Genomic DNA, 18,388 nt, shown 5'->3' with positions numbered 1-18,388 from the left:
GGCCACAAAACGGAGTCGCAGCAGGGCTGGGCGCTGCCGCCTGTCCAGGGTCCTACACATGTCCCCACGGTACCCTCACAGCTCAGAGGGTGCACCCTGGTGCCTGCACCTGGAGTGACGGAGGCTGCTTGGCTCTGTGGGCTGTGGGTCGGGACGTGGCCCCAGGGCGGGTCCTGTCCCTTCTACCACAGGAAAGGGCAGGTGTGCACAGTATTCGAGGCCCGACGGAGAAATTAAGGCACCGAGGAGCCATTCGGGGCACCCATGGCTGCGCCCTAGCAAGAGGCTGAAGTGCCCGAGACCCAGAGGCCCAGTCTCAGGGAGGTGGCCCCCAGGGGCCACTGAGGATGAGGAGGCCACCACCTCCTCTACCTCGTGCTCTTGGCAGCCTGGTCTCGGGAGGTGGGAGACTGGAGGTGGGCCTGGCCTGAGCAGGGGGAGGGGCCCTGTGGCCCCCCGTCCACGGCCCCGGCCGAGGCCCTGCTGGCCCAGCCTCCGCTTCCTGAGCGGGCCGCCAGGACAGGCCGGGCTGCTGAAACCCTTCCTAAAAAGGAATTGGGCTGTGATGGCCCAGGCTATTTTTAGACAATTGTGTTGAAAAATCCCCAAAGAACATGTAGCATCATGCGTTGTTTTTTTTTTTTTTTTTTCCTTCAGGAAGAAAAGAGAAAGGGAGTACGTGGATCCCTCCTTCCCCTGGGACGGACCCCAAGGTGTCCCCTCCCTGGAGGGACAGTGGCCAGGGCCCTGCAGCTGTCCAGCTCTGGACTTGAGGCCGGAGGTGTGGCTCACAGCGGCCCCCACCTCACCGTGGGCTCTCAGAGGGTTCGGGGCACATGGGGTCACCCTGCATTGCAGGCCAGGAGACTGAGGCCATGCTGTCCTTGTCCCCGGACTCGGGCTTCACAGATTTATTTGTTTATTTATTTTTAAAGAGAGAGCGTTAGCAGTGGGGAGGAGGGCAAAGGGAGAGGGAGAAGCAGGCTCCCCGTGGAGCAGGGAGCCCGGTGAGGGGCTCGGTCCCAGGTCACTCGGATCGTGACCTGAGTCGAAGGCAGACAGACGCTTAACAGACTGAGCCCCCCAGGAGCCCCCATATTTTAAATTTAAATTTAAATTTAATTTAATTTAATTTAACATCTACATATTTACTTATTTAAGTGACCTGCACACCCAGTGCGGGGCCTGAACTCACGACTCTGAGATCGAGAGTCACATGCTCCACTGACTGAGCCAGGCAGGCGCCCCAGGCTTCACTTTCTTAAAAAGCAGCTCTCTTGAGGTTTAATCGACACTCAATACACTGCATGTGTTTAAAGTGTACAATTTGATATGTTTTGACACCCATGAAGCCATCACCGCGGCTGCGGTCGTGAACACACCCATCATCCCCCAGTTCCTTCTCCCCCCGAGACCCCCCTGCCCACCCCTCACTCCCCACTGGTCTGCATTCCGTCACCATAGATGAGTCTGCATTTTCTAGACTTTTCTGTAAACGGGATCACACAGTAGGTTCTCTTTTGGCTTCTTTGACACATTCTCATTATTTCAAAATCCATCCTCGTTGCCCTTCGTCTCCAAAGCTCCTACCTTTCTCTTGCCACCAGAACCGCTGTGGGCTGTGCCACTCCTTGTCTGTCCATCCGTGTGCGGATGACCGTCTGAGCGCTTTCCACTTTGGGGCCATCATGAGGCAAGCTGCTCTGAGCACCCCTGTACAAGTCTTCGTGGGGACGGGTAATTCCTTTTCTTCAGGGTAAATACCTAGGAGGGGAATCCCTGGGTAAATTCTATGTTTAATGTTTTAAGGAAACTGCCAGACTGCTTTCCAAAGTGGCTGCACCATCTTGCAGCCCCGCCAGCAGTGTAGAAGGGCTCCAATTTCTCCACAGCCTAGCCAACACTTGGTGTTGTCTGTCTTTTCGATTATAGCCACCCTAGTGGGTGGGAAGTGGTGTCTCCTTGTGGGTTTGATTTGCATTTCCCTCATGACTAATGATGTGGAGCATCTTTTCCTGTGCGCGTTGGCCCAGATCTCTCTAAAAAAAAAAAAAAAAAGAAAGAAAGAAAAAAAACCACTTTTAATTTTGGAATAATGTTAGCTATGCCGAAAAGTTGCAAAGATAACATAGATACCCACATACCCTTCACTCAGTTTCCCCTAATGGCAACCCCTTATATTACCCTCCACATGTCACCACTAAAGAGCCAACACTGCTACATGAGTATTAGTTAAATTTCAGACTTTATTCAGACATCACTAACGTATAACACTGGGTCTAGGATCCCACCCTGGGACCCACACCACAGTTGGTTGTCATGTCTCCATGGGCTCCTCTGGCTACTGTCAATTTCTCAGACTTTCCTTGTTTGTCTAGCTCTTGACAGTTTCGTGGAGCATGGGTCAGATATTTTGTAGAAAGTTCCTCAATCTGGTTTTTTTTTAATGTTTTCTCATGACTAGTCTGGGGTTATGGGTATGGGGGAAGCAGACTCCAGAGGTGAGGTGCCTTCTCATCCCATCCCATCCAGTTCCATCCTATCCCGTCCCATTCCGTACCATCCCACCCACCCCCCTCCACCCCACCCCATCCCATCCCATCTCATCCCATCTTGTCCTATCCCATCCCATTCCATCCCACCCCACCCGGGGTACATTCCATCCACATGACTTACTGCTGGCAACCTTGGCCTAGATCACGTGGCTCAGGTGGTATCTGGCTGGGTTTCTCCACTGTGATGTCACTCTTTTTCCCCTTTCCAAATTCTGCTCTTTAGGTCTGTGTCACCGAGTCCAGCCCACACTCGGGTGTTCAAACTCTTAAAGCCTCACTTTTCTTCGAGAGTCTTCTGTGCCTGACATTTCACACTGACACTTCACTAATCCCCAACCCTACCACTGACCCTTCGGGAGAGGTCCCAGCGTTGGCACCCTGGCTCACGGGTGCCAACGCCAGTAGCTCCTAAACTTGGTAATGTTTAAGGGCTCCTACAAAGGATCAGGGGTCATTTAGTGAAGCCCTTTCTGCCCTTTTTACAGACACAGAAACTGAGGCCCACAGGGAAGTGACTCATCTGTGATCACACCGCCATCAGAAGGGAAAGGACCTCAGGGCCCTGGACCAGAAGGATGTCCTGGCCCGGAGTAAATGCCCAGTAGGTACTTGTTGGTAGATGAGGTGAGTCTATGTCAAATGCACAGTAATGCACAGGCAATGAGGTCTCTCTGTGGACAACATGGACCTCCATGCAGACACCTGCTACCTCCTAGTTACCTGTACCAAGTGGGGGGTCAAGAATGAGTGATGCTGAAGGGTAGATGAGCCCACTCTCTCCTGCTGGGAACCCTGGACGCCTCCCAGGCTGCCCATACAACCAAAAGGCTAGCGGAAGCCAGACACAGGGCCTCTGCTGGCTATGGACGACCCCCTGAGTGGTCAGTTAGGAGCTAGAACCCCCAACAGTGAGCAGACACAGTCACAATTCACAGGTGGGAGAGTCGAGGGGTAGGGCAGTTCATGTATACACATCAAGGGCATTGAAAATGATGGTAGCTCTGGGAGGGAGGCCGTGGGTTCAGTTGGATCCGGGATGGAATCCAGGTCGTGCCCTCCGGCAAGTCACTTGATCACTGTCTCAGTTTTCCCATCCATAAAATGAGGGCAAGCTCTGCATCTTCCTTTTGTATTATGTTTAATTACTTTTTTATTTTTATCTTTTTATTTTTTAAAACATTTTTGAAATTTAAATTCAATTTGCCAACTTAGAGTATGACCCCCAGTGCTCGTCCCATCATGTGCCCTCCTCAGTGCCCGTCCCTCAGTCACCCCATCCCCCCACCCACCTCCCCTTCCGAAACCCTTTGTTTGTTTCCCAGAATTAGAAGTCTCTCGTGGTATGTCTCCTTCTCTAATTTCCCCCACTCAGTTCCCCTCCTTTCCCTTATTATGCTTAATCACTTTAATACACTTCAGCAAACTCAGTGCATATACATACATATATGTTAATTTTGATGTACACCTAGAGATGATCACTTAGCATTTCAAGAAGTCTAATCAGGACGACACACTCCAGGCTGGTGGGTTGGCACCTGAAGGACTCTAATCAGAAGCCCACGATCCAACAGCAGCTATGACCTGCTTAGCATTATCTTACCTTCCATCAGGTCCAGAGGGCTTGGGGGCTTGCGAATTAGCATAAGGGGTATGAAAAATGCTCATCTCGGGAGATGGTGAAATTAGTGGCAGTAACATGTGAATGACCCCACGATTAGTGTGGATTGGCTGGTGACAGTGTACGGGCACCTCTGAGGTGACCAGAACTCGGGAGGAGCCCAGGACCAAAGACTCCACCTGCTTCTTGTGTCCAGATGCCCTTGGAAGATTTTGTTGCCTGAACTGACCAGAAGGGAGGCCGAATTCTGAATCTTGCTATCAGCACCCGGTTGCACCAGCCTGGTCCAGGGAGGGCTTCTCGGTGCCTGAGATGCTTCAGAGCTGGGATGCCACCCGACCCAGACCGGGGACCCGCTCTGGCACCTTCTTGCCGATGGCACCATCTGCCTGTGTGTGCGTTTGCCGGGGGCTCAGCGGGCAAGGTGAGCTTGTGGGGAGGAGCCCACGGCCCTCACAGTGGGTGACGACAGGCCTCTGCGTAGGGCTGCGGGCAGGCCGGGCCCACCAGTTGGCCTTCAGTGGGTTTAAAGACCGACTCCTAGAATTGTGGGGGTTTAAATGAGGTAACCCACAGACAGTGTGCAGGGTGCTTCTTGTACAAACCCACCTCCCCCCTAGAAGTCTACCCCCAGGGGGACCGTCCGAAGTGTTGGGGTGGGAGGCGTGTGAGTTTGTGAGTGGCTTGGAGTGTGGATGCTGGAGTCAGGTGACCTGGGTTTGAATCCTATCACAGAGTCACCCAACCTGGGGCAAGGTCCTTCACCTTCTGGAGAAGCCCTCGTTTCTCACCTGTCCCAGTGTCTGTTCCAAGAGTATCCAGCTCCTCGGGTTGTCAGTACTGGAGGCGTTAACCCGAGCACGATGCTCAGATCAATGCCTGGGCCGCAGGGCGGGCTTGGGACGTGAGCCACAGCAGTAGTCGTTCCACCGCGTGCCACACGCCCACGCCAATGACTCCAGCGGCCGACGATGGGGACGGGTTGAATCACAGGCCATTGGGTGATGGATGTCTATGCTGTCTTTAAATTGTCTACTGAGTTCAGTGACAAGCGGATATGAAGAGACAAGGTCTGTAAGTACTATATACGGTAAAATTTCCACTTCGTTATAAAATACCCTCATAGGAAAGTGCTGGAAGGCAGCCAGCCAAAACACCTGAGAGGACAAATAGTAGAGGGTGAAATTTAGTGACTTTGGTCTTAATACATCTGAGATTGACCGTGGTGGGCACGGTTGGCAGAAGGACAGCTCCCGGAGATGTCTGCGTCCTCATCTTTGGAACCTGTGCACATGGTACAAAGGGGACTTTACAGATGTGATTAAACCAAGGATCTTGTTATGGGGAGAATCTTCTGGATCATCAAGGTGGGCCCAAAGCAATGACATGTGAAAGGAGGAGGCAGGAGCGCAGGTTGTTGAAGGAGATGTGAGTCACTGCTGGCGTTGAAGACGTAAGGAGGCTGCGAACCAAGGAACACGGGCTGCCCCCAGGAGCCGGAACCATTCCAGACGGAATGTGGCCCTGCTGGTACCTTGATTTTTGTCCTGTGAGACCTAATTTCCCCCTTCTGATTTCTGGAACTCTAAGCTAATAAATGTGTTGTTTTAAGCCACTACGTCCGTGGCAATTTGCTACAGCAGCAGATCGGGAGATTAATACAGGGGGCGTGTATTTTACAGTCATAAAAGAAAAGAAAAAGCTGTTATTTATTTATTTTTTTTTAAATTGTTTTTTTTTAATTTTTATTTATCTATGATAGTCATACAGAGAGAGAGAGAGAGAGAGAGGCAGAGACACAGGCAGAGGGAGAAGCAGGCTCCATGCACCGGGAGCCTGACGTGGGATTCGATCCCGGGTCTCCAGGATCGCGCCCTGGGCCAAAGGCAGGCGCCAAACCGCTGGGCCACCCAGGGATCCCAAGCTGTTATTTATTTATGTATTTATGCGTTTATTTTTTACAATGTTGTGGGTGAACTAGCTTCATTTCCCCACGGGGCTGTGTGTACCCACAGCGTCGACAGGGACGGCCCAGGTTCGCGATGTTAACCAAAACGAGATGTAGTCTGTAAACTAGTTCCACGCACTTGAAAGCCAGAGAGTTCAAAACACTGTACCGAAGAGTCTTGTCTCTGAGTTTTACCCGGTTTCTTATTTAATATCACTGTTTTTAAGACCACTGTGGACGAAATAAAAATATTTATTAAAGGGAACTCAGTTACCTTGAACAACCATATGTATATATGTATGTGTTATAAACAACCTGGATGAATGAAATAAAGCCGACCCCATATTTTCAGCGTAGAGAAGCTCTTTCCTCTTCATGTGGTCAGATGGGCAGATCCTTGCTGCCAGCCGTCGCATGGGCAGCCCCTTTTGCGTGCTGGGGGAGCCCGGCCACTAGCCCAAAGCACAGAACCCCAAGCTTCTTGGCTGTGGTTGGCTCCCGGGAAGTCTGCACACAATCCTCTTTGAGGCAGAGAAGCCCAGGCTCCAGCATCTCTCCATGGGGGGCCCTTCCCGAGGCTCGGTGTCACCACCTCACAGAGGTGTCCCCCGGCCACCAGTCTCATGTAACCCTCCACCTATCACTTAAAGTTTCTGGCGGAGGTGGGGTGCCTGGGAGGCTCAGTGTGTTAAGGGTCTGCCTCTGGCTCAGGTCATGATCCGGATCATGATCTCTTTCCCTCTGTCCCTCCCCCTGCTTGTGTTTTGTTTGTTTTTTTTTCCTCTCTCTCTGCAATAAATAAAATTAAAAAAAAAAAATTTGCTCTGGCAGATCCTGGCATGTGTTTACATCTTTTGGCATCCCACCTCCCCAGTCCCCATCCAGATTAGGGCAGGAAGACACAGGGGGGATCCTGTGTCCAGGGCAGGCGTAGCTAACAAAGGAAGGGTGGCCTAGTTACTGCTAGGATGGGGTTCCATATTGGGGAGCCCTGGGGGACTTGAGGGGGTCCGCCTTCCCAGCAGCTGTACCCTCCTGGGTGCTGCCGAGGGGCAGTAGGGCTAGGGGTGGAGCTGAGGCTCAGTCTGGGATTCTCCTTCCTGCCATGACCTTGGGGAATGGACCCACTGGGGGTGCGGGGTGGGGAAGGGAGGCTTGGCTCTGGCCTGAGTAATTATAAACACCCTGGGGTGGGGGGATGTGGGGGGACGATCAAAGCATGTACACTCCTGCTCATTTTCCACATACTCTGAATCTCTGCAGTGACCTTGTTCTGCCCATTTGAAGATGAGAAAACTGAGCCTCGGGGAACACGAGTGACCCAGTGACCCTCCCCATGGGTCCACGGAGAGCAGGTGTCCAGGCCCGGATTCAAGCTCAGCAGACAGCACAGGAGGGCAGAGCTGGGTGTCACCTCCCTGCACAGGCCAGCCGGGTCCAGGGCGTCTGGATGACCCTATGGGGTAGAGGAGGCATAGCGGACGGGAGGCCACCAGCTGGGCCCCCAGAGCCCCCAGCCAGGCCCTCACCTCCTCCTCCCCACGGAGAGGGACTCCTGGCATGTTGCTGCAAACAGCTGTGTGTGCGAGGGGGAGAAGAGGGCCGCACGTCCCCTCCTCGCCGTCCAGGCTGCCTGGCAGATCCCAGAGCCGCTCACGTCACCCGCTTGCCAGGCAGGGAAGGAAGGAGCATGTCCTGTGGTGTCCCCCCAGGACCAAGCCCCAAGCTCCATGCACATTACGTTAATGCACCCAACAGCCCCCTAAAGGGAAGTGTCACCCACTTTGAGACAGGAGCTTGACACCCTTTTCCATTGGAGGTGACGTGACCAGGCGGAGCTGGAATTCCAGCCAGATCCATGTGACCCATAGCCCAGCGGTCAGTCACCAGGAAACCCTATTGTCCTCAGGGTCAGGGGCCAACCAGCAGAAGGTGGGGGAGGCAGGGAGGGGTGTGGTGGCCGTGGGTGGCTGGACCCCCTGACTCTGGAGAGACTCATCGAAGGCGCCCTGTGACGGCCTGTCACCTCCCCTAGCCAGCCCCATGCAGGGCCTGACCCCGGGAGGGGTCCTGCTCCAGCCTGGCCCCAGAGCCCCAGAAGGCGGCCCCACGGGGCAGTGTGCCCCGCCTGGTCGCCCCTTGCCCTCCGCTGCCTGCTGCCTCCCACGTCGGTCCCGGAGTCAGGCTGGCCAGGGAGCCTCTCCCCACCAGACCTGAAGCCCAGGGAGGGAGGCGACTCAGTTGGGGTCACCCCCAGGTGAGGTAGGTCTGGGTCTCCCAGGGCATGGTGTTGAGGGGGGCCCCCAGCTGGGCTCTGAAAGACCTTCTGGAGAAGGAGGCCTTGCTTGTCGGGACGTTTGCAGGATGTCCTTTTCCGGGTCCCCCCAGCGGCAGCCGGGGGTGGTGGGCAGCAGGAAAGGAGTGACCACCAGCGGGGAGGAGGGCTGGTGGTGGGAGCAGCTCGGAGCACAGCCCCTTGGGGCCGCCCCTCTGTCACAGTGGGGGGGACATGGGGACTTGCTGTCTGCATGGCCTGACCTTGCCCCCCTGCGCCCCGGAAGCAGCTGCCAAAGGTCTTGGGGGTTAGCTGGCAGTGGGTGGCTCTGAGGGGCAGGAGGAAATAGAGAGGGGAAGGGAGAGGGGACCGGGGAGGGCAGGGGAGGACAGGAGCAGGCAGGGGGGCAGGGGGATGCAGGGTAAGGCAGGGGAGGGCAGGGGGGCAGGAGAGGGCAGGGGGACAGGAGAGGGCAGAGGAGGGCAGAAGAGGGCTGGGGGGTGCAGGGGAGGGCTGGGGAGGGCAGGAGAGGGCTGGGGGATGCAGGGGAGGGCAGGGGGGTGCAGTGTCGGGCAGGGCAGCCTCAGAATCCCCTTCTGCTGCCCCCACACATCACCCTGCTGCCCAATCTAGTGAGTACTGTGTGCGGGGGTTGGGGGGTCCTCTCTGGGGGAGTGGGGGCTAGAGTTTCCTGGGGTGCTGTGCAGAGAGGCTGGGCAGAGCTTCCGGGGGGGCAGACAGGAGGGCAGGGAGGGTGACAGGGCAGGGAGGGAACTGGGGGCTGCCTCCTGGGGCAGCTCCGTGGGGTGTCACGGAGGCTGCAGGCGCGCCAGGGCCCAGGAAGCCTCACTCCCACTGGGGACACGGGAGCTCAGAGGGCCCCAGCCCTGGGGGTGTGCAGGCCCTGGCCTCCGCCCGCCCCGGGCCCTCGTCCCTGGCAGGGGTGGCTCCTTATGCAGGGGCACCCCCCTCTGCCCCCCTCCCCAGGGTCCACTCGCCCCGACGCCCCCCGATGCCCTCCCGCAGGCCGAGCCTTCTCCTGACCCTCCCCTGCACCCTGACCGCCCCCCATGGGCCGCGAGGAGAGGCCGCCCCCCCAGCGGCCCCAGGGGCAGGTGCTCCCCGGGGAGGCACCCGAGCCCCAGCTGCACCCGCTCTCCGCGCCCCCTGGGCAGTGACCCCTTGGGAGAGCCGTCTCCGTCTCCTCTGTGGTCTTTCTTCCCCAGCCTTGGGCCGCGGCCCACACCCTGCGGCCCAAGCAGCGTGTCCTGGTCACCTGGGGCCTCGGCGACTGAGAGCCCCGGGCGGGGCGGGAGCAACAGGGGGTAGTTCTCGGGCGCTGGAGGCGGCCGGGTGGGGGCGAGGCCCCTGGTCCCGCGGGGGAGGGCTGGAGGCCGCATGGCCGCCCCTCCTCACACGGGCGCCAGTCCCACGGGGCCAGGGCTTCACCCTTGTGACTCGATTTCCCCTCAGTCACTTCCCTTGCGGTCTGTCCGAACACGGGCAGTGGCGTCAGGGCTCCTCCCACGGCTCCTGTGGGACCGTCACCAGCGCCCACCGGCCAGCCCAAGGGCTTCTCGGGGCGTGGCCGCAGCCCCCCCCAGGCCTCAGCGACTCCCCCCGGGCTCTCCCCCCACAGCATCTTCTCCGGCTGCCTTGGCCCCTCACCGTCCTCCCAGCCCGTGAACCGTGCAGCCCGGATCCCCTTGGTGTCTACACCAGGCGGGAGGCGGGCCCCGCATTTACACCCTCATCTTGGGCCCCCTCGCCGGCCTGTCTCACACCCGACCTGCCCCCACACACGGCCTCTGTCCCCGCGGCCTCCTCCGGGCTGGGGACGGGACCTGGGCCTCGCCGCCTCGCGGCCTCTGGGGTCCGACCGTGGGAGCGCGCCCTCTGGCCCGGTCCTCAGGGTGGTGGCCCGCGACCACGCCGCCCTCCTCCCCCCAAGCCAAAGGGACTTTGCAGATGGGGCATCCAGGAAGGGCCCCGAGGTGGGGGCTGCCCTGGGCTCTGGGGGGGAGGGCGCTGACCCTCCCTCCGACGGGCAGAAAGGACGGGGCAGAGGAGATGTAGCGACGCCAGCCCGAAGGTGCTGGGCCGCGGGGCCGCAGCCAGAGGATGCGCGTGACCTCCCGAAGCGGGTTCTGTCCTAGAGCCTCCGGGGAGGACACGGCCCCCCAACACACACCTCCACACTGTGGAAGCGTAAACGTGGGTTGTTTGAAGCCACAAAGTTTGTGGTAATTTCTAAATCTTTTGCAGCAGCCTCAGGAAGCTAAGGCACACCCAGAATGTGGGCCATGGGGCCCCACGTGATGCGGCCCCCGCTGAACCCTCTGGCTCGCGGTCTCCGCCCTCTCCTGCTTTACCACCCTGTCCCCCTCCTGCCTCTGAGCCTTTACACTTGCTGTTCCTGCTTCCTGGGACGCCTTTCCCCCACAGATCCACCTGGCCTGTTCTGGCCACATGATGACTTATTGGAGCCTTTTCTTTCCTTTTCTAAGAATTATCTACTTATTTTAGAGAGAGAGCACATGCGTGGAGGGGAGGGAGAGGGAGAGAGAAATCTCAAGCAGATTCCCTGCTGAGCGGGGAGCTCTACATGGGGCTCTATCCATGACCCCGAGATCATGACCTGAGCTGAAATGAGGAGTCAGATGCTTAACCGCCTGAGCCCCCTCAGGTACCCCATTAGAAGCTTTTGTAACTACCTTCCATAAAATCAGAACTTCCGACACCCCCCGGTACCTCCCACGTGGATCACTATGTTTGTATGGCATAAGATGCATTATGTATTTCTCTATTTCCTTCCACAAAAATATAAGCCCCATTTATATGTCCTGCTTACCTTCGGTGCCTGTAATGAGTGCCTGGTGTTGTAAGCACTCTGGGTATTTGTTGGATGGATGGATGGATGGATGGATGGATGGATGAATTTTACAGATGGGGCAACTAAGACCAGGGAAGAGGAATACATCAAACACGGTGTCTCCCACCTCCTGCTGTCCCGAATTGCTTCTGCTGGGCAGCTTAGGACATTGTTCAAAGGTTTATCTCCTAGGCCCAGGGTCTCAATCCTGGTTCTGTCAGGTGACCCCAGGCTGGCGTCTTACCTACTCAGCTTCTGCTCCCCAATCTCGAATGAATGAATGAATGAATGAATGAATGAATGAATGAGTGCTTTCCCTTGGTTGGGAAAGCCCTGCAGGCTAGAAGACCAGAACTGGGACCAGGAGCAGGAGCAGGAGCAGGAGCAGGAGCAGGAGCAGAAGCAGGAACAGGACCAGGACCAGGGCCAAGAGCAGAAGCAGGAACAGGACCAGGAGCAGGAGGAGCAGGACCAGGAGCAGGAGCAGGAACAGGAGCAGGACCAGGAGCAGAAGCAGGAGCAGGAGCAGGAGCAGAAGCAGGACCAGGACCAGGACCAGGACCAGGACCAGGAGCAGGAGCAGGAGCAGGAACAGGAGCAGGAGCAGGAGCAGGACCAGGACCAGGACCAGGAGCAGGAGCAGGAACAGGATCAGGAGCAGGAGCAGGACCAGGACCAGGACCAGGACCAGGAGCAGGAGCAGGAGCAGGAACAGGAGCAGGAGCAGGACCAGGAGCAGGAGCAGGAGCAGGAACAGGAGCAGGAGCAGGAGCAGGAGCAGGACCAGGAGCAGGAGCAGGAGCAGGAGCAGGAGCAGGAGCAGGAGCAGGAACAGGAGCAGGAGCAGGAGCAGGAGCAGGAGCAGGAGCAGGAGCAGGAACAGGAGCAGGAGCAGGAGCAGGAGCAGGACCAGGAGCAGGAGCAGAAGCAGGACCAGGGCCAAGAGCAGAAGCAGGAACAGGACCAGGAGCAGAAGCAGGAACAGTAACAGGAGCAGTAGCAAGAACAGTAACAGGAGCAGGAACAGGAGCAGAAGCAGGAGCAGGAGCAGGAGCAGGGAGAGATTATGGGGAGCAGGGGGGGCTGCAGGGCCAGGCTGCAGGGCCAGGCTGCAGGCCCCCGGAGCACAGACCTGACTCCAGGAGAGAGCTGGAGAAGCCACAGCACGGGTTTGGGGGGCAGAGGCCAGACCCACTCCTCTTATGGACCCTCATCTTATGAGGGACCGTCAGGGCTGTTAGAGGATGGGCTGCCAGGCCAAGTGGAGGTGGAGAGGATGCTGCAGTGGCCCAGCCAGAGGTGCTGGGGCTGCCGGTCGACAGGGTGCTAGGGACAATGGACATGTGATCCGGAGAGAAATGACAAGACTCTGAAAGGTGCAGGGTTGGGAGCAGGTGGGATTGAGGAATTGGACTGCCCGTGGGGTTGGGGAGAGGTCTTGAATGGGTGGGGGTAAAGGGGCCTCCTAGACACTTGCTCTGCTTGCTCACGTACAATGGAGACATATAGGTTCCCATGATGGGAAGGTCTGGGGCTCCAGAGCTCAGGCTAGGACTCTGGGAGCCAGCCCCCCTTTCCTGAGTTGGCCTCATTCTCAGGCAGGCTGCCCCACAGGTGCCTGCAGCCAGCAGCAACCCTAGGCTGCATCCTATTAGGATGGCCAACCCAACAGAGAGACAGATTCTGCTAATATTTCCATAACCCAAGTCCTGGGGGTGGGGTGGGGGCTCCCATCAGCTGAGCACGGACCACTTGCCTGAACCTGAACCACTAACACTGGGGGCGGGCTGGCAGGGCTTCCCCAACCCCCGCCCCGGCCCCTGTGCTCCTCTTCCAGGTGTGTGTATGGGGGTGGGGGGTCGGGGAGGGCAGTGGGACACTTTGGAGGGCCTGGAGGGCGGGCAGGCACACAGGAGCATCCCCAGGGCGCTGCACAGGCTGGCGTGCATGGGGTTTTCTGAGGGAAAGCCCAGCCCAGGGCTGGCCTGGGAGATAAGGGCCGCTAGGGTGCCCGGAGCGGCCCCAGCCTCCTGCCTTCCTGGTCCTGATCTGGGCAGGCCTCTCGCTCCTGCGTGCGGTGGATGGCGGGGCTGGGCTCTGCCCCTGCGGCCCCGGTGAGCTGCCGCCCACTGGACGCCCGCCCTCTCCTGCCGGTAGCTCCGCTTGAGAAATCCCACCATCGAGGCGCATCCACAGCCTCAGGTGCCGCCTGGCGACGTCAATGCCGAGGCCAGGGTGGGGAGCAGGTGCTGTGCCTGTGGCCTTTGCTACCATTGTCACACCCCAGTCCTCAGCTGCCCCATCACCTGCCTGCCCAGAGAGTCAGGACGGCTGTGCTCAGCTGGGCTGGGGGGGCCTCGAGGGCGAAACTCAGCGCCCCCACCTGCATTTCCTAGGGTCCCTGACAAGGTGAGGGATTGGAGGTCTGCTCAGCTTCTCTCTGGTCCTTGCCCTTTAGTATCCACTTCACTGCCTGGAGTCAGCCTCCGGCTTCACATCTGGCCCCCGCCCCTCTTGGCTCTCCCCTCTTGGTGGCAGGAGGGCTGCTGAAATTCCAGCCTCAAGGGGGTGGGGGGGGTTAAGTCCAGCAGGAGAGCAAGAGTTTTTCCTGACAGCTGCCCCCCTAGTGGGCCCCTTCAGGTCACATGCTCTTTCCTAATCCTCTTTGCCCACGAATGCAGATGTCCCCGGGCCTGTCTCCTGCTCCTGACCCAGATGACTTGGGAGTGGTGGGAAAAGTGACTTCCCATGGGACACTCAGGGCTAGGTCCCTGGCGCCAAAGGCTGACCTGGCCAGGGCAGGTGTGGGCGCCAACAACTTCCCCACGCCCCGGGGACTGAGCCTTACCCCCTCGGCTCTGTGGGCTTCCAGCAACGACACCGGCCACGAGTCCATTTAAAAATCATTTTATTATTAACATCATCTTCCCATTTAGCCAAGTGTCTGTCATGTATAAGGAATGTCGGTAAATATTCCATTTGAAGCATCTTTGTACATATTTCCATCGATAAATAAACTCTGAATTCACATAAAAAAGTTAAACTTAAATAGCTCCTATTTCCTTCTCTTGTAACAGGCATATAGTGGTGAAATAGAAACATTCTCGAACTCAGGCTTTGCTCTAAGTGAGGACAGGAATTCACATGGTACAATTATTGACAACAGAACCAAGAAATTGTCAGCTGGTGTCCTGGCTTTGGACGAGGACCGAGGTGGGAAACAGAAAATTCACATTTGGTTTTCCGGGCCGCGGGTGGGGCAGGCGTGGTGACGGGGAGGAGAGATTTCTTTACAGCTCTGATAAAAATAATCTGCTCTGCCACTGAATTTTAACTCTGAATATATTCTTCTACATTTGCTGATTAAGTCCATTATCATTTGACTTTACAACGCAGATGTCGACTAACGAAATATGGCACGTAATCCGTTTTGAATGTCAGGAGGTTCCAAGACTATCACTGGGCTGGCCAGAAACGACGACAGAAATGCGCGAGGAGAGCGAGCGATGATCGGGGCTTGTTGGGTTAGTTCACTGCGGTCAATCGCACGTCCGTCCGTCCGTCCGTCTGCCCGTCTGTCCGCGGCCTCGGTGCAGGGGGGTGGGGGGGCGCCCCAGGCGGGGCGCGGGGGGACAGAGCGGCAGTGAGGCTGGCAGGTGCCTGCTCAGAGCACCCGGGGGATGATGGTGAAGGGCACCGCGGGGCTGCTGGCTTCCAGCTCCAGGGCCGTCAGGAAGCACTCGGTGGCCGCCGCGTCGTTGCCCTGCGCCTGGAGGACCTCGCCCAGGCCGTTCCAGACCTCGTGGGCCGTCGAGTTCACCTGCACCGCATCCCGGAGGATCTTCTCCGCTAGACTGTAGCGGCCCAGCTGATGGAGGATCAGGGCCTGCGGGCAGCGGAGAGACAGACAGACAGACATTCAGAGAGGCCCTGCACCTGCAGGCTCTTGCCTGTCCCTGAGCATCTGCAGGTTGGCGGGGGGGGGGGGGGTGCTGATGTCCATGGGGCTGGGCACCCAGAGGTGCCAACGTTCCCCGCATGCAGGGGCAACGGCTGGGGCGCGGCTTGCCCTGTAGGAGGCGGCCCCGCTCTGCCGCTTTAGAAGGACGACACGTGCAGTCTCCCGGGGTTCAGGCGGGCCCTGAAGGCCCGGGGTGGGGGGGCCCGTCGGAAGGGCTGCTCTGTACCGACCCGTGCTCCTCACCTGAAGAAACGTTGTTCGTGGTGTTACTGTTGCAATGACTGGAACAGGATTGTCCCCCCACCAGAAACCAGCCCCTGTTTTCACCATGCCCACTCACCCCAAGCTCGGCTGTCACCTTACACAGCTTCATGTTATTTTATTTTGCTTCAAAGATTTATTTATTAGAGAAAGAGAGAGAGAGAGAGAGAACTCGAGCAGGTGCAGGGGCAGAGGGCGAGGGAGAGAGAAGCAGGCCCCTCTCAGAGCACAGAGCCCGATCCGGGGCTCGACTTCACGACCCTGAGGTTGTGACCTGGGCTGAAATCAAGATTCAGATGCTTCACCTACTGAGCCCCCCAGGTGCCCCCACCTCACACAGTTTTAATTAGGATGTAGGCAACGGTCCCCCGATATTTTACTGGAACCATGTTCCCGAGCTGCTCTCTTTGAGCCAAGGACAGAGCCTCATTTCCTCGACCTCTCCCTCACCGGCCGCCTCTGGGGATGTGCCCACTCTCTCTACTACTGTAAATCACGCTGTGATGAACATCTTTCCAGACAGTGGCGCTGCGCCCTATAGAGCAGCCCGGGTTAAATCTGTCCTACAGTCCCCTACCCTGTGGGCGAATGGGACCCTACCTCTTCTGGGTATGAACAGACAAAGGAAACTGCTCGGGAGCAGGACCACGGGGTGGGGCTCTGCTTTCTTTTTTTTTTTAGGTGTATAAACGATTTATTAACAGACAAGGCCTACAGGTTTATTTCTTCTTGGACACACCCACGGTGCGACCACGGCGCCCTGTGGTCTTGGTGTGCTGGCCTCGGACACGAAGTCCCCAAAAGTGGCGCAGCCCCCTGGATGGGGCTCAGTGGGACCAGCTTGACGACTGTTGGGAGGTTCCTCTTTTAGAGCAAATGTCCCCACAGTGGCCTGACTGGGTTGGAGGATATGCCTCTTTATAGGGTTCTCCAAAGGCTCTGCAGGTGAGATCCCCACAGGGTCAGGGCCTTCAGAGCCACCAGCAGGGTGTCAGGGGCCGGTCCCCCAGCCCCCACCATGGTGACTTCAGAGGCACAGACCCGCCCTCCTTACTAAAACCTGCATTTATTTATTTATTTATTTTTAAATTTTTAATTTATTTATGATAGTCATACACAGAGGCAGAGACATAGGCAGAGGGAGAAGCAGGCTCCATGCACCGGGAGCCCGACGTGGGATTTGATCCCGGGTCTCCAGGATCGCGCCCTGGGCCAAAGGCAGGAGCCAAACCGCTGCGCCACCCAGGGATCCCTATTTATTTATTTTTAAGGAGCCATGGAGGTGAACTGTTTGCCATGTCTCTGTTTACACCTTGTTAGAGGACAGCGATTCACCCACGATCACAAGTGTCTAGACTGTTGTTGAACTTCTGAGATTTCTTTCCTTTGAACACAAGTTTTTGGTTTTTTAAATTGGATTCGTTGAACTTGTGTAGGCTGGTTTTTTTTTTGTGTGTGTGTGTGTTTTTTTTTTTTGTCACTTCAAAGCTCTGCAAGTTACCCTTTCAAAGAGCTGACACGTGTTCAATTCCACCCTGCTCAGGAGCTGTCTGCTTTATCTCGGCAGACAGGAGCCAACGTGGATTTCTTCTCCTGGGCTGGACACTCGCTGGCCGGCCGCCCACCTCCCCACTCCCGCGAGGCACTGCCCCCGGCCAGAATGAATGGTCACCTGGGACACGGGGGCTCTCCCGCGGCGGCAACACCTTCCCTTCGCACAGGGACTGTGCCGTTTAGGCCTCCGTTAGCCCATGTTGGGTTCCAACAGTGGAGGTGGACATGAGAACCTCTCCTCCTTCTCTTTGCTTTCATATATTTGTTGACAACTGAGCTCTATCCCTTGCCAGACCAACTTCAGAATCATTTCTTTCGTGCCCTTTGAGGGTTGAATCGTGCACCCACCAAGTCTCCAGGGGTGCATGGAGGAGCCTGGCATGTGCAGGGTGCATCTTCCCACCCAAGAATGTGGCCTGCCCACGGGTCCCTCGTACCTCATCCTAAACCTCCCAGTGAGGCCTTGCACTTCCTTTTTGTGCCCCCTGAGCTGCCTTCCTGAGCGAGGAGGCCGAGGAGGCTGGTGCAGCAGGACCTCAGTGTCAGCTCTACTCTGGGAGGAAAACTGAAAGGAAACAGTATTAGTTCCCTTTCTTAACGTCTCTCCGTGCTTAAACCATGGCCACGCTGGAGTCCAGATCCTAAATCACACCTGTCAGAGCCAGGGCTCTGGGCAGCAGGGTAGCTCCCTCCCTGAAGCATTAGGACAAGAGCAGTGGCCTGCAGTTAGTCCTTGCAATTAGGATTTCATGTTGCCTTTGGGAATTTCTCTCATCAGCCTACGGGCCTTCCCGTTCTCCAGAGGGAACTGCTGGGTTTCAGCTGCCTTGCCCAGGCTGGTGAGGGTCAGGTGTGCAGAGACCACCAGGGACAGGTGCCATTCCCCACCCGTGCGTGGGCAAGGGAGCAGGGGCAAACGCCCAGCATGGACCTGGTGGCTTCCTGGCCGGACGGTGCATAGTGGTAACAGCAGCACGGGCTTTCCCGGTGTTTATACTGCACCAGGCGCTGTTCCCGGGGCTTATATCCTTTAGTTCATTTAACCCACCCAGGGAGACCCCGAAGTAGTTTCTCCTGGGCACGGCTGGGATAGGCCCTCACCTGGCTGCCCGACCTGCTGCTGTTTGCTGAGGAGAAAGATCCCGCCACGGAGGAGCACTCATCACCCGGAGGGGAAATCTCCCAATGCACACACCCCGTTGGGTGGGTGAGCAAACTATGGCTTCTACAGCCCTTGTCGCTGGCCCCGGGCGCACAGCCGCCTCCTGCACATCCAAACTCTTAGGACCTGAAATCCATTTGGGTGCAGAGCCCAGGGTGGGCCAGGAGTCAGGGGTCACCTCC

The 18,388-nt window shown here is 57.3% G+C and overlaps 1 protein-coding gene across 4 annotated transcripts in view; it reads right to left on the bottom strand.

Moving 5' to 3' along the window:
* Nucleotides 1–14,159: 14,159 nt before the first annotated feature.
* The window catches only part of TTC7B (tetratricopeptide repeat domain 7B), a 252,364-nt gene continuing 248,135 nt past the window's right edge, over nucleotides 14,160–18,388 (bottom strand). For all 4 annotated transcript variants that reach the window (XM_041758870.1, XM_041758871.1, XM_041758872.1 and 1 more), the window contains one exon: nucleotides 14,160–15,154. In XM_041758870.1, coding sequence (XP_041614804.1) covers nucleotides 14,933–15,154 — 222 coding nt within the window. In that variant the 3' untranslated portion in view covers nucleotides 14,160–14,932. The remainder of the gene's footprint in view (nucleotides 15,155–18,388) is intronic.

This window comes from Vulpes lagopus, chromosome 6 (assembly GCF_018345385.1).
Source record: "Vulpes lagopus strain Blue_001 chromosome 6, ASM1834538v1, whole genome shotgun sequence".
Classification (NCBI taxonomy): Eukaryota; Metazoa; Chordata; class Mammalia; order Carnivora; family Canidae; genus Vulpes; species Vulpes lagopus.
This window is presented reverse-complemented; position numbering and strand designations above follow the sequence as displayed.